Source organism: Diadema setosum, chromosome 4 (assembly GCF_964275005.1).
Source record: "Diadema setosum chromosome 4, eeDiaSeto1, whole genome shotgun sequence".
NCBI lineage: Eukaryota > Metazoa > Echinodermata > Echinoidea > Diadematoida > Diadematidae > Diadema > Diadema setosum.
The window spans coordinates 4,246,223-4,263,114 of NC_092688.1; the positions used below are offsets into that span (position 1 = coordinate 4,246,223).

At 37.1% G+C, this 16,892-nt stretch overlaps 1 protein-coding gene across 1 annotated transcript; it reads left to right on the plus strand.

Annotated features, from left to right (window-relative positions):
- The first annotated feature begins 1,158 nt into the window (after nucleotides 1-1,158).
- LOC140226772 (uncharacterized) lies at nucleotides 1,159-12,635 on the plus strand. Its single transcript, XM_072307200.1, has 9 exons — nucleotides 1,159-1,402; nucleotides 3,621-3,698; nucleotides 4,074-4,373; nucleotides 5,235-5,432; nucleotides 7,242-7,457; nucleotides 8,027-8,233; nucleotides 9,389-9,604; nucleotides 10,644-10,743; nucleotides 11,402-12,635. Exons 1-9 carry the CDS (start codon nucleotides 1,159-1,161, stop codon nucleotides 12,633-12,635), a joined length of 2,793 nt encoding a protein of 930 aa, XP_072163301.1.
- Nucleotides 12,636-16,892: the final 4,257 nt, after the last annotated feature.

The following is a 16,892-nucleotide window of genomic DNA, read 5'->3' on the forward strand; positions in this document are numbered from 1 at the left end:
GGCAGTACATTATATAAGACTTGGCATTATGTATTACTATTATTATTGTTATTATTATTGTTATTATTATTATTATTATTATTATTGTTATTATTATTGTTATTATTATTATTATTATTATTATTACTTTCATTGCTATTTATTCGGCAATTCAAAATACAATTCGAGCGGACATAGAAAAGAATAGAAACAGAAAATCTTGTTACATGATGTAAAGATTACTGAATATACTGATTGAATATTCACAAAACAATGGTGAGGTAATTGTGTGAGGGTTTTTTTTTTTTTTTTTTTTTTACTTTTGTTGAAAGTTATTGCAGAACATTGTTAAAAAAGGGTCGATTTGAAGCGTTGGTGTTTACAGTATTTACAGCGTTTGCAGTGTTTGTGAATCATGAGTGTTAGTAAGCGACAGTTTGGAGCTCCATGTAATTTTTCATCTGCTAAAAATCAGTCATGAAGGGAATACCCCATGGTTAATACCCCATGGTTATAGCAATCCAATTAAGTGTAAATAAGTAGCTCTAAAACTTCTTGGTACATCAGAAAAGGAGAAAAATTATGAAAAGAAAACTAAATGATTAAAGACCAGTTTCAAGCGTAATAAATCTATGCTTTATTACCACTTATTAACATTTTTTGATAGGGATTTTTTTTTTCAAATGTAACACAGTATTAATCGATGAAACAAATAGTCACGAATTCAAACTAAATGTGTAACGCTTTCAGCATAAGATACGAAACAAAAACACCTCAAAAAAAAATCCATGAACAGGATAATGCAAAGGGGCCGTAGAATGGAAGATACGTAAGAAAGTGGGAAGGTAGCATGCATTTCATATGTGAATACGCAACCTATTATCAGACTTTATGAATACACGCCATAGAACGTGATTATTGATGCTTCAGAGAAATTCTAGAGTTGAGGCCGAATGGCTGGGAAAAGGCTGTTTGCAAACAGTGTCCTTGTTACGGATAAGAGAAATAAGTTCCATCGTTTAAAAAGATCATACTAATCTGCTAATGTATCGCCTTTTTCTTCATGAAAATATCGAAAGAATATATTTGAGGCTATTGCCTTATGCTGAATTTGTTCATGAATCTATGTTAGACTCGGTTGCATAAAGTTAATGTTGAAATTGAATTTTATTCTCTATTATGTTTATTTCAAAACAAGGTGAACCGGCCATGAAACTGATTGGGGAACAATCTCCTCTCGAAGGTTTCGTAGTTTTGCGATCAGCTACGGACAACTTTGTTTGCAGAGACGGCTTCACTGACCGGACGGCACATTCCATTTGTGGAGAGCTCGGATTCCCGGCATTTCATACCTTTTCTGCCTCAGTTGTACCTTCTCATCTTAACGCAACAAACTGGATCAAGGTCGAAGATTGTCCGCCATGCAAGTGACCCCTTTTACAATACTTTTAACCGAGTGCAATACAAGATGTGAATATTGTTTGGTTTTAAAAAAGGAGAGAATACCCTGTAATACCTTATCCTTAACCTATAATCACCGATTCTTTGTAAATTTAGAGAAAATTTGGCATAAGTTCCTGTGTCTTTTGTACTATTATGCTTCAATCAACAACAACAAAAATGCCTTGAATATATTCATTTGGTTATCTCTTATTCAATTTCTATACTGCTCATAGATTGGGAAAGGTATCCTGTTTCTATACGATCAAATTAAGAATAGAAACTAATATTCATGTTCATTTTGAAATAGAAAACAACAACAACAGGCAAACCATAATTTGGTGACTTCCCCCTATGAATAGCAATTCAACAATAACATGGCAAAAAGCAGATACTGCTGTATAGTGCCTTCTTACAGGCAGAAATTGCCGTATAATCATATGATAACCTATCCCGCCAATAGCTTTATTTATCGTGCACGCATCAAACCATATCTTGAACATGGATTAGCAGGGATTAGAAAGCTACAGTCATGTTAAAGTCATAATATTAAATGAAGTTATTGGAATGTGGAATATTGCCTGTTTTACACGGAAAATCATTATTTGCGTCCACTCTGATAACTAGAGATAGCCGACATGCTCACATGAATCTTTTAACCTGGCAAAATATATTATCCTTTCTGAAATTGTATCCGAAAAAAAAAAAAATATAGCTGATTGCAAGCTGGAGAGACTTTTTTTTTCCCTGCCATGTACGCTCGAATATGCAGGCCTGAAAGTGATTGAAGGGAAACACAACGCATATTGGTCATAACCTTGTTTCTCTCAACAGGTAGAAGGCCTATTCATTACGAAAGAAAATGTCAAAGATAGTTTTTGTTCAGTAAATCGATACAAGGCATTGCTGGAAGGCTTATTTGCGTTTTTTGAGGTAGAAGTATAAAATGAATAAAAAGTGATGAAAAACAAGAGGTCATATCAAAGTAAAAAGAAATCAATAATAGAACATAATTTATTTTCCCTTATGTAAATACATCATAATATAGTCAGCTCACTATTTGGGATTTTACCTTATTTAACTTTAAATTTACCTCCACATTCCAGCGTAAATGATATTTAAGGAGGGTTTTTTTTTTTACGCTCATCGTTCAAAATCAAACTCAAATTTTTAGGTTTATGATATACAGGAAATCTATTTATGTCACTAGAATGACAGGCTATTTAAGTCTATAAAATCTCCAATGAAAATTTTAGTGATATAAACCTCTTTTATGTTCTTGCATTTTCGATGACAAAACTCCTCTTGTAACTTTGTAAACAGATGCCCAGTAGATTTAACACAAATATTGTATGGTAGACATTTAATGTTTATAAAAAGTATTACCCTATAATGATTACTGAGTCCTCTCAATTTTCTTTCCTGTTTCAAGATTAATTTTCGATAGTACATACTATTCCCTCACTGAACTTTGTGAGTACATTATCATGATATTACGCGAATGTGGGGAAGCATTGTGCCGAAACATTAAAAGTCTTTACCATAAATCAAAATTAAGGAAATAAGAATAGCTAGGAAATACTATAAAGAGTGAAATGTTTGAACTGTAACAAGATAAACAAAAACCAACTCTCAATCTGACATTACACATTTCAGATGCCTTTTGTCAGGTTTTCTTTTTTTTTCTTCTTAATGTGACAATGCACTGACATGATCTGATTTACGTCCATTCAATTCGTGGCATTTTAGTAAGATATTTGTGAACTTCTTCGTGGACGGGTGGTCTCGTTTAAAAATGTTTTCAACAGCATGTCACACCTATTCAGGAGCCATGCCATGGTATCATCGGAGAAATCGGTTCCTGTCCCAGTAACCTCGCTAATTTGGATATTTCTTTTAACTGTTTAAAAATGATTTTGATAATTGACAGATGACACATCGATGTCATAAAAAGTCAAAATTTTCTGTCTTTTTAAAACCGGAATATCATCTTTATAATCAATGCATTGTTAGAATTCATATGCTGCTTCTGCTGCTGCTATCACAACAAAGTTTATAATTCATAAAAAGTCGGGAAAAGTATTGCCCATTGGCACCCTGAGAAAAGCAGTCTAAACGTAATATATATCTAGTATAAAGTGCATTCTTGTATTCATGGCTGTTAAAATTCATCGAGAAGTACTCCAATTTTCCCGTCACAGATTCGCGAAGTATGATGAGCTGTTCGTGGGCAAATGCCGAATGCATTTCTGGGAAGGCAGTGAAGCTTAAGTGCCGAGGTAAGGAAAAATAGATTTATCCATTCTGCCTGTTGGGAGGATGGATTAAGAGACTTTACTTTCTCGTAGAACTAGAAAGATTTTCGAGTGAAAATCAGTTGATGTTTGTGGACATTATGTAAATTATACACCAGTCTCCATAAAGTCGGTGTCAATTATGAAATCAAGCAGATTTCTAGGAGATTTACACTGGTACGTGTATGAATTTGTATGTATGTTTAGGCTCTGGAATGAATGCAGTACAAAGGCCAGTTTGAATACACAATCTGACAAAGGGAATATAACGTCATAATTGGAGTCATAGTCATTTATCAACAATACGAAAGCATGATTCATTTCCGTCGCAGGGAGTTTATTATCTATTTCTTCTACCAGAACCAGGTTTTCTCGGATGCTACTTGAAATCATCGGTCTTGCAAAATTACAGTCCTCTCGATCGGGATTTGCCACATCGAACCGTGAAGACCGAAATCCTGGAAATGGAATGCGTCTCTACATGCCGACAACTAGGACAGGTCGCTGACGTCATAGCCGTAACCCATCAAAGCGCATGTTCGTGCGTCCCATCGGAGACATTTGCTGGCATTTCCACTTCTAATATTTCTAGTCACGAATGGTTATGTTCAAGAACTCCTGAACCTAAGAACAGTCATGATTTAGATAGTGCATTTAATGGTGAGTGTTGTGCAAGTATGCAAGGATAATAATATGTAAGTTTCTGAATGAATTACTTAAGCTACATTGTTTTCGGTTGACTTGAGAGACGCTGTAAAATAACCAGAGATACGTGTACCCGTAGTTGAAACCAAAGACAATTTCGCGTCTAAATCCGTGATGCATCAAAGTTTAAATCTATTCAAACTCTTAATAATGACTATTTCGACTCAGAAAAAAAAAAATTATATGGAAGAAACCTTTCAGGTCATGAATACGCAAACATAAGTTCAGTGCCTCTTCAAATTTTGCCTTTTAACGTATGAAACGTTAACATTTCCTTACTTTCTTATTACGAATGGTTTGGATTAATCCTCTACCATTTTTATTTGAATTTGCTCTATACTCTAGATCAAGATGTACATGGTTTTAAATGCCATTTCTAATGATGTAACCGTTTGACACTATATCTGAAGGTCATTAACGACTTATCTCATGAGATCTGGTATGTAGCTCATTTGGCCTACTTAGTACTCACAAAGCAATCTCAACCAATGCTTGTAATAGATCACTGCAAGGAACACGTGTATTTGAAGATATGCCCTGTTATCGACACAAACATTTTATGATTTTTCATGTAATTCAGATGTCATCATATCAGAAAGAAATCTAGAGCAAACCTGCTGACATCAATTCCCATTGTATGTGTGTGCACAATGATTTCTTTTGTCTAATTGTTGTGTGTGGTGTGTGGAATTATTATGGGCAGTGGTAAAATCAAACATTTTTTTTTTTGTATGCCCAATGCAGAGTAAAAATGAAAAACAATGTGTAATTTGTTTTAAGTACTATTTTGTTTTTGTTGACTTTCATTCTTCTCAGTTTCCTATGGCTTTTGCAACAAACTTGCCACCGTCCCTAACGGAAAATGGGATTCCAACATTACGTGGTTTGGTTCAATGGTAACTCTCATCTGTGAGGAAGGTTACGTCATCAATGGTAACGCAACACTCCAGTGTGTGGCACTACCTGGACAGTCGACTTACTTCCCGGTTTGGAACTCGTCGATACCATCTTGCTGTAAGATCTCAGTTCCAGAGTAGTCTTTCCCTAAACGCTTATGTACTCCTTTTCCTAAGCAGTACTACACCTGATTTTAAAAGATCTTAATCCTCTATTGATTTCAAGAAAGGGTTGTAATAAGACGTTAGTCTCATTGGGAAGTTTTCACAACCATGTTTTTGTCTATTGGTAGCCTATTCTATAAAATATGCAAACATAATATGTATATAAATGATATTTTAGAACACCAAAAAAGACTGTAACCAGATCATCAAAAGGCATTGTGTAATATACATTGTCATTTGTTATGAGCACCGTCCAGCTTAAGGCGTATATGTGACCTTGCACCACAAAACAAACAAAAAGTCGGCAGACATGAATTCTTAATTAAGACCATATTCTGAAAGAACAGACTTTAAGCTTTAAAATGATGTATAACTCAAATCAAATGGACTCTCCCAACCTATCCAAATATTGTAAAGAAAGCACAAACTCAGGAAAAGTGTGAACTGAGGAAAGAGGCTCTGAAGTACAGTGTCTATTCAAGCACTTAATCTTTACCAAACCGTGCTGGCCGTGCGATGAATGGGACAAAAAAAAAAAAAAAAAACAGGAAGTAGACCACCAGAGTAACAACAATGAGGGACGATCAGATTAAACTGAAATTAAGCATGCCTCATTAACACATTCTGTCCATAATTAATGCCAACTTTGAAAGCAGAAGCACTATCTTTTCAAAAGTTATTAGAGTTGAAAGTGAAGAGTGTGTACAAGGTTTCTCAGAAATGAAAAAGGGACTCTAAAGACACACCTTATCACACTATTCTACCATAAAAATGTTCGAGATAAACTGCTAAAAATACACTCTTTCCCGCCCGTTTCATGATACCAAATTTTAGCATAATGTAAAAGAAGACCTGCTCTTTCAGAAAATATGAAAAAGTTAAGATCGGCTAGGTTGACCCATTTCGCTTATTTTCAGTCCTCACGCAAAATCAGTATGTGCGACTTTATGTTCGTTTTGTGGTGCACGGTCACATATATATTTGATTAAGATAATGAGGATTTGTGAAATCCATCTCATAGACAATACCACATTTTCTTGTACAGATTCTATGTAGTCCGGGAAGCACATAAAAAAAAAATCTGTGAATATCAAAATCTTTTAAGGAAATCTTTAAATTTTCTTCCAACCTTCAATCCCTTAATGAGTGTATTGATATTCTTATTTCTTTGAATCCACGTGTAAATTATGTTCGAGGAACATAATTCCCTTTATATCAAACAACTGTCACGCGTAACTCGAAGAGAAAAGCTGAGGTAATAACGAAAAAGACTCCGTGCAGTAGAATGGATCTTGCTGCAGAACAATTTTAGAACCGAAAGTTATGTCATCGAAACCATAAAGTCACTACGTGCCCTTTCCCACATGTCGGATATCTCGCAACAAAAGATGACATTTGATAATACAGTTAAGAAACAGAAGACAAACAGAAGCGAAATGGTGATGCTTAGAAAACACTTATATTACTGTCCATAAAAAGCATGGGATAGCAGCACTACCTCATTGCGACTTGACTTCTTTGGATTATAATTATTTTCACACTAGTTTACTATTCTCCTTTTGTTTCTTACAACAACATGATCAATGAAGGTATCACTCCCAGTTATTGGTGCAATCCTATCTGATTAATCCAAGAGGTATTGCTTTTAATTATTTTTGTGTGGACAAAAGAAAACAATTGCCTCATACTCTTTGTGAATTCAGTTAATTTTCTTATTTAACGCAGTTGCTTTCTCTCATCTACATCACTTCCCATTTCACAGCCTCTTCGATGTTTTGTGATCAGCCTGGTAACGTATCCAACGGAAAATGGAACTCGATTGAGACGTCACTGGGATCTTCAGTAACTCTCACCTGTGATGACAGTTACGTCATCAATGGCAGTGCCACGCTGCGATGTGTGAGATCTCCTGACGCCAGTTTGCCTGCATGGAATGCACCAATCCCAACTTGCGGAACTGGCCCGGCCAAATCCCAGGGTACTTGCCTCTTCTCTTAATTAGCCTACATACAGAAGGATACAAACCTTGATATGAAACATAGCATTTACAGTCTAATAAAATATGATTTAAAGAGAGGGCCTATTAAGTACCAACTCGAACTTTGCACATTAATTCACTGCAGGTCGGTCTATACTGTCGCTAGAGTGACAAGACTTGTAAAATCACTTTTTTATCTATTGTCAGGTTATTACTGGTAGTCAAGTGATGTCCTATCTAGATTTTAGCTGTCGTCCCCTCAAAAATGAAGTCACCACTTCACGTCAAAGGAAAAGTGATCCCTTCCGTTACAATGCACTGGCTGCCATTTTTTCCTGAACATTTGACATTTTGGGATAAAATTCTTTGCCCCCCCCCCCCCCCCACAGCGTTACAAGTATTGATCTACTATTATCATTATTATTATTGTTATTAGTAGTAGTAGTAGTAGTATCATCATTATCATCATCATCATCATTATCATCATCATCATTATCAATTAGTCCAGCCAATCTCGACTTGATATTAATGTTTTTTTTTTTTTTTTATAATCATTCCGTTCTTTCTAGGTAACGAGCCGAAATGTAATCACCCTGGTAATGTAACGCACGGTGTGTGGAATTCCAGTACCATGAGGCTTGGATCGACGGTAACGCTGTCTTGTGATAAAGGTTACGTTCCCAATGGTAGAGCAACGTTGCTCTGTGTGTCGTCATCCGACACAACACAATCACCAGTTTGGAACGCTTCAGCTCCATCTTGCCTATTGGGTAAACGTAAATGCTCAATCTCAATCGGCCTTTTTGATGGGAAGTATTCGAGATAAGAGGGCGTCTTGTATTACTGATTTTTGGTTCTTGAAATCTTGGTCAGCTTCCTTTCTGAGTAAACAAATATTTTAACTGGCCACTGATAAAAAGTTGAAATGGTCATCAAACAATGTCAAAGCCGGCAATCAATGAACAGCGGCTTTGCATTTTATCCAAAGGTCATTGCAATGAAGATGAACATCCTTGCATATCAAAGGACACTGTTGCCAAGTAAATTGAACCGGACGCTTTATTATTACGAAGAAAAGATTAGAAGGGGACTAAATTCAAGACATTTACAGAAATCATGGACTTAAAAGCATTGAAGTGCCAACTATATGCAAGGGAGAAAATATGCATCTTGTTGTTCCTATCTGGATAGCAGAGTTATATCTGTGTTTAATTCACTTTTACATAGGGGCCTTGTGTGTTTAGACTGCCAGAGGTGGACAGAAAGAAAGAAATATCGACAAACATTGCTTATGAATATATTCACGTTTGTTGAAACAGATAGTGGCAACATGTGCTTATAAAATAATGTTCTACTACAACCACAACGATATTGTAATGCCATTCTTGGCACTGATACAAATTTCAACTTGGAATCATCTTTCATTCTATCCACGAAGTGACTCCCTATAAAGTAAGGATAGTTGTAGGAATATTGTATAGAGCACATGAAAATTTTGAGATCTAATATGATAAAGTAATAGTACGCTTGATATATCGTGTATGTTTGATGTAGGCCAAACACAAAATCAGTACTAATTTGTAATCAAGGAAAACACTATGAATTCAACTACATTGTTAATTGTTATGTATTGACACATACAAAATAAAAAAAAATAATGAAAATGGAATAGACTGATATAAAACACAGCTTGAAGTTTGCAGTTTCTTCTTTTGAAAAAGTAAAAATTAATTGCTGGACCAACAAAAGTAGGCAAAATGCCTTTACAAGACAAAGAAAGAAAAGGAAATACATAAACAAATTGTCCTTATCCTTACTACAGTAAGTATTCAAGGTAATCCACATGGACTCGTAGGCCCTACTCTTGTGTCTTAACGACTGGCCTTCTTGACTAATGATAACGTCATCTACTTCCGTTCTGTTTTCTCCAGGTAACAAGCTGAAATGTGGTCACCCCGGTAACGTTTCACACGGAAAATGGAATTCAAACACCACGCGGCTTGGCTCCATAGTTACCCTGAACTGTGATGCAGGTTACACCATCAATGGTAGTGCAACTCTGTTTTGTGTGACACCATCTAACGAACGTCAAATGCAACTGTCACCGGTTTGGAACGCATCAATCCCATCGTGTCAAGCGGTCAAAGGTCAATCCTCAATCTAACATCTTTGATCATACTGTAACATCAAGGGAATTCGTCGGATTCACTTATGCACTATATTGTGCAGAATGCACGCCAGCGTTTATTTGTCTCAAGGAGAGTATTTCTACTTCAACGTAGCAGTTAAGAAAACAACAATCTGTTCCCAACGACAGCATGAAAATTTCTCCTCTCTAATTACAATCATGGTGATTTCAAAAGGTCAGCGGGAAGTAGTCAAAACTTCCTCTAAACGGGCACCTCAAGACCAACAGCTATAAATATTCTCCTTAATAGAGTATAATGCTACAATATACGTCCGCGGTATTCCCTTCATGAATAACCTGGAATGATGATAGTGTTGAATTCCAAATGGAGCCTCTAGTGCACTTAGGGTAATCGAACACTAAGACTATAGAAGTTCACAACTAGGTCACAGAAGCTCATCCGTTGGGTTTACTACAAATATCTGGAGCTAAATTCAAGGGAAATATACTATCTTTTCTGTGGTATATATTCGTGTGTTCATTACATGGACGTATTACTTAGTACTTAGTAAGTATTCCCGAGATCCATGGACAATTAAAGTCACTCAGCCCTCTCTGCCCTTATGTTAGCAATGTCTTGCGTGTCCAGAGTCTGCCCTTATTACATTTTTGCCGCACTCTCCCAGAGCAAAACCTAGTGCAGTTTAACTCAAGGTGACGTTGAACATCCCCAGCAGACCTGATTAGGTGCTGCTTTGGAGCTGACTTTTGGCAAATCCCGTAGAGTTCTGAAATAATGATCCTTATTATGTACTGGCTGATGTACAGAACCATCGTGAGCAACCTAATGTAGCAGCCATCTGGACGTATATTTGATACATACACACCAACAAAACGAAAATACATTCATGTCTTTACTCTTGTTGATACGCAAAAATAAGGATTGTGGAATTAGATCACTTGATGGAGTGTTAAAATGTTCAATTTGTGTGTTAGGCAGTACTGGATATTATTGTCATCATGTTGACATTATTGTTACCATTTCCAATCCACTTTAGGCAAATCTCCTCTTCTGATTTTGCTGACGTCTTCATATGTGACTGTCATCACACTTCTTGTAATCATCTCTAGGGCTTGGTGTTTATATCAGAGAAAAAGGTGAGAATTTAGTTGAAACCTCTTAGTGTATGTCACTTCCTGTTTCCAAATTAAGCGGTTCTAAAGAGCATTGACCAAAACTTGACACCATGGAACTACAGTTCCGGAAGTCTTATAAGTGGAATAGGGACCCTGAGTTTAATATGTGACATGAATAAAGTTATCCATGTTATTGTATTGTCGTTGTGTTCGGATAAAAACAATGTCTTGTCTCTGAAAGAGGTAGCACCTCATTCCATTCATTTTCCATTCTTATCAAGAATGATCTACTGTTACACATTGTGTTACAGGCTAGTTTTCGCTTTTGCCCTTATACCTACCACCCCCCCCCCCCAGAAAAAAAAAATTAGATTATCAAACAAGCAATGTTTGATCATTATTCTTCGACATTCTGCATTGTCTCTTCGAGTCTATCTCGGAAAACCAAAAGGGAAAAAAGCGTTTATTGAGTGTGATTCTTTCTTCTTTTTTTCATTTTGTCATAATTTATGCATACATTTTTGAAAGATTTACTTTAGAAGTCTTAATTTTCTTCTGGGTAAAATTACGCGATCATGTTTATAGAATTGATTAGGCCTTTGAAACTTATATTTCTAGTTCATTTTAATGGGAAGTATTTATGTGGAGCTGAAAGGCTGTGTCTTCCCGCTCATTGCAGATATAAACCGTCACCAACTCCAACTCAGAACGATGGTGACATAAGTGGCCTGCAGCCTTCAGTCCAACAGACAGTTCCTGATAATCACGCTGCCGATGTTGCTTTCCCACTCTGTACCTTGAGGCCTTCAGTCGACCATGCCACATTTCCTGGCGGACACCCTGCCCCTACAAGGATTGAAGACTCTGCTTATGATCAAGATAATATTTACCAAAATGCTGAATACGTACACAGAAATTTGGACAACATGCAGAAGATCTCGGAAGGAGTTGTTTCGGAAGAAGACCATGGGAAGCAACCAGTTGGTGTTAAGTGTTTTGGGAAAAAATCGCATCAGAGGCCAGCGAGAAATGTTAAAGGATATGGATGTGACAAGTTTGTTTCAACGGGCATCTGCAGTGTCACAACTGGCGGAGAAACTACGATGCCGCAAGCTCGTCTGTTTGATGAAACAGAGTACAACTCGCTTGAATTTGCGAGGGGTCCTGCAATCGGTCGTATTGGTAAACACGCAGAGGCCGGCAGCTGTATCTGGCAGGCTTACGCAGCAGATGAAGAAAGGGCAAAGAATTTCCCCTCTGCTGGACGATCTGTGGAAACTATTGACTGGGATGATTCTAACAGCAACAATGAATACGACAACATCGACGCAACAGTTGGGCTTCCAATGGGACCTGTTTTCATTGACGGGCACCAAGGCACAACAAACGATAAAGATAACGCCGAAGTTGCACTCTGTGAGCTCTATGCCAAGGTGGATAAGAGAAGAGGAAGTTCTTCACGTGAGAATAGCTCTGTTTCAGTACAGAAGTTCGAGGAACTGTACGCCACAGTAGACAAGCATAAAGACGGACCTTCGAAGGTACATGATTCCATTGGCAGGCTAAAAGAGATCACACAAGACGAAAATGGCGTCGAAACAACGTCTGTAGAGCTCTATGTTAATATGGCTGATAGGAGAGGGAGAAATTTCCCCGAACAGGATAGTTTTGTGTCTGTATGTAGTGGCGAGGAACTGTATGCCAACGTGAATAAGCAGGCAGATGGATGTTCCCAGGGAATAAGTTACAATAATGGGCATCAAGACATCACACAAATAAAAAATGGCAACGAAACTGCCTCTTTAGAACTCTATGCACAGGTGGATAAAGGAATGATATCCCGTAAGGAGGTTGGTGATAGGGCAGCATTCACACATGACGAACTGTATGCCAAGGTGAATAAGCATTTTTGATGGGAAACAGTATCATTGAAGGGTACAGATTCACCACAGAAGGTGAATTGTGAGGCCTGTGGAACTCTTTGAAGGGGTGGATAAGAGAAAAAGGATGTTTTGTTGTTGTTGTTGTTGTTGTTGTTTTTTTTTAAATGAGGACAGTTCTGCTTCTTTACGTAGGCGCGAGAAATGGCATTATAAGTATTATGAGTAAAGATAAGGGCGCCTCTAGTCTGTCCAAGGCACCACAGAAGACCAAATGACCCGCCGAAACTGAACTGTTGAAGTTTATGCACAGGGGATAGAAAAGAAAGTCAGCACGAAAGAGTGAGGAACTGTACACCAGTGAGATCAAACAGAATCGGGGGCGGGGGGGGGGGGGGTGGGGTTCAAGTGGGATTGGTTATAAAGACGCCTCAAAGACACAACAGAAGACGAAAATGAAGCCCTTACTGCGCCACCTGAACTCTATGCAACAATGGATACGCAGGAGGGGGAATCAGTACTAGTAAAACATGCTTTACTTAAAGTCGATGTAGTGTAAGAACAGCATGGAGTAGGAAGGAGCTGTCTACATCTTTATCACTGATCTCTATGTCAGTACTCACACAAGCGAATAACTTCGACTGGAGTCGACTGTTACCGATTACCAGTAGCTTACGCTTCGATGCCCATTATTCACTGACAAATATAAGCGATTCACTGACAAATATAAGCGACTCACTTGCACAGCATTAGTATTTCCGAATGCCTCACGTTGGCAAAGACTTCTATCGTATTCGGACAATTCATGTTTTCTCATGCTACTGGGGCTTTAACTTTCAATGCCTTTTTTTTGTGATCATTGTACAGTTTAAAATCAGTATTCTGCACAATAGAGGCTACTTGAAGAAGTGTTGTCAGTGTTGAATTTATTTTGAGCATCAACTTGAATGCAGAAAGCACACACGTGTGGATGAGTTGACTACGTAACGCGCAGTTTGTGACATCACTGCAGGAAACCGATCGTAAAGATGGAGAAGAATGTGCGATTATTTTGTCTGTAACAACGATATCCCATTTCATTTAGAAGTAACAGATAAGCGCCGAGAATGTAATTTCGGATTATCGAAAGGTGAAATTGTCTATAGTTGGTTGTGATTCGTGTAAATGCAGCTAGAAGTTTACCATCAGTTGGCGTGGTGATTCCACCCATAAAAAAAAAAAAAAATTGGTATCATTAATGAATCGTCTCCGACCTCCTGGATTGTTGTGGTGGTGGCTGTATAAAAAGTATCAGTTTCTGTACGAAGTCGCCCTTAAACAGGTTTGTAGCTCCTGTTGATAATCTAGGCGCAGGATGTTTGTCTCGGGCTTTTTGTTTTGTTTCGTTTTGTTGTTTTTGTTGTTGTTTTTTTGCAATGGCATTGAAGAATAGTATGCAGAATATTGAAACAGACCCCCCTCCCCCCGTTTTTGGCTCAGTTAAAACTGTGATCCAAACATGATAATGAAGTATTTTTGAATGTGATATTCAGACCAAGTATTGAATTGTAAATTGCAGAGTATAGTGATATGAGATGATTATTCCCTGCTCAATATATGCAGGAATATGTGACCCTGCACCTCAAAACAAACAAAAAGTCGCCAGACATGAATTTTTAGTTAAGAGCATGTTCTGAAAGAAGAGACTTTAAGCTTTAAAATGATGTATAACTCAAATCAAATGGACTCTCCTAACCTATCTTAATATTGAAAAGAAAACACAAACTCGGGAAAAGTGTGACCTGAGAAAAGAGGCTCTGAAGTACAGTGTCTATTCAAGCGCTTAATCTTTACCAAACCGTGCTGGCTGTGCGATGAATGGGACAAAAAACAGGAAGTAAACCACCAGAGTAACAACAGTGAAGGGATTATCAGATTAAACTGAAATTAAGCATGCCTCATTAACACATTCTGTCCATAATAAATACCACTTTTCAAAGCAGTAGCACTATCCTTTCAAAAGTTATTAGAGCTGAAAGTGAAGAGTGTGGACAAGGTTTTTTCGGAAATGAAAAAGGGATTCTAAAGACACACCTAATCACACTATTCTACCAAAAATGTTCCAGATAAACTGCTAAAAAACACACACTTTCCTGCCCGTTTTATGATACCAAATTTTAGCATAAAGTAAAAGAAGACCCGCTCTTTCAGAAAATATGAAAAAGTCAAGTTCAGCTAGGTTGACCCATTTCACTTATTTTCAGTCCTCACGCTAAATCAGTGTGTGCGACTTTATGTTCGTTTTGAGGTGCACGGTATATATACAGTAACGTACAGAAGATGATCCTATGGGATTGGTAATGAGGAGATTAGCACATTTTTGTCGTATGAATCGTAAAATAGTTACAAATAACAACATCAACAAAACATTCATTTAGATTCATCAGAAAGTACGCATCGCGACCTTTGTTAATACTTATAATACTTATAAGCGCTTCTATAGAATACAAACCTGGCAATATACGTGGATACATGAATATAGTAATACTGTTATTGAGGAATCAATACACATTATCGTACTTGATTATGAGTCAAATTGAGCTCACATTTCCATCAACATAATCATTGCACTTAATTATTATCCCATATTTGACCTCAGTACTGTATGTCACAGGGATTAATCCAAGCATTATTTTTCAAGTAAATGACGTGTGTACATTTGGTATGTGTTTGTTTTTTTCTCAGAAAAACACTGCATCACGTGTGCACACAAACATCTGCGTCACAGTATTGTTACAAACCGCAATCTACGCTGTAATCATTTACTTTCCCTATTGTAGATGTATCTTTCTTTGGTAAGTTATTAAGTATATTTGCGTGTGTGTATGTGTGTGTGTGTGTGTGTGTGTGTGTTTGCAGTAAGAATACATTAAACATTTTGTATAATTGTACTGAAGGATAGTAAAACTGAATAAAATATGAGACGGAAAAAATACAAACACTTCATCCGCGTTATCATGAGCGTTTATTTTGAAATTCAAAACATGTCCACTAACAGCTGTAGTGTGTCAATTTAATATTAGGATACGAAGCGTGATTTTGAGAGCACTGTCTATCAAGTATCATACCACAACCATTGTGCTACCATTGTACGCCCATGATTTCTTTTAGCATGGCTACAACTAAAACACGGATCAATTCAGTGCTTATTTACGTCGATGTAGGGCAATTTGTCAATCAGTTGCATTGTGCTAAACTTACATTCTCCCTTTACACATAAACACCAGCTCAATAGTGCAGTTGTCCCTCCATAGAAGCATGATTTGTCTTAACATATTTCAGTATAATGAAAGAAGGATGATACATAATTATGATGCCCATTAAATAAGTGATGTGAGCAAAAGCAAGCATTCATAGCGGCGAGTTTTAAAGGGAATTTTATTGGCGTGAAATCATTGAACAAAAGATCACAATTATTTCTAGCTATTGACGGGTAGTAGAGATGTTAATCAAAAGACATGAATGCCCAACATAACTGCTAGGTTATCCATCATGTTCATAGCATCATTTCCGACAGGGTGTGGTATAAGTTGCACGCAGGATATTGACCGATAATTTTTCCTTACTTTTTCACTTTGTAATAGTGTGACGAAACGTAAATGTTCTCCTTTGTTGACTTTTATGAAATCCTTTAACTTGAAACCCTTTACGCATTTTTTCGAAAGGAATGATTGCTGAACAGGTGTTCCTAAATGTATATTGTCATCCCAATAAATGAATGTGGGTTGTTGTTTTTTTTGAATAAATAAAACTAAAATGTGATATTGACTCATTACATCTATTTTGTCTTTTGTTTTGTTCTTTTGGTGTGTTTTTCCCTCTGCCTTTGCTGTTTTCTGTCATCGACAAAAATGTTTTGTGCACGATAATATTCTGCGACAAGCTGGCTGGAGACGCTCGAGTAGAGGAGACATCGTGAAACCCTGACTGGCATGTCATTTGCTTTCTCCTACACCATCGTATTGTATCGTTTGTTTTAACTGCGTTAAACACTCTGATTTATTTACATGTAGTTAAACGTTACTGCTGAAACCGATCCCACGAGTGTTCTTCACTGAGTTACCTCTTCAATATCGAGGATCGCTCATTCGTAGGTGACACAGGAAAGGGGTGAAATCATTCGGATCATTACATTGCATTCGTTATTTCTTATGGAAATTACCATTTGTAGGGACAGAGAGCGATCTGCTTATTACACTTGGGTTTTTGAAGGATATTTTCTATACTCCCGCTTCTTTTAACTGTTCATAT

What these genes read in the sequence shown, in the direction of transcription:
- LOC140226772 (XM_072307200.1), top strand. Translation starts at nt 1,159, where the DNA reads ATGTTTATTTCAAAACAAGGTGAACCGGCCATGAAACTGATTGGGGAA. An exon ending in TTTAGATAGTGCATTTAATG is followed by an intron (nt 4,374 to 5,234) that starts GTGAGTGTTGTG and finishes CATTCTTCTCAG; the next exon opens with TTTCCTATGGCTTTTGCAAC. An exon ending in ATCGTGTCAAGCGGTCAAAG is followed by an intron (nt 9,605 to 10,643) that starts GTCAATCCTCAA and finishes AATCCACTTTAG; the next exon opens with GCAAATCTCCTCTTCTGATT.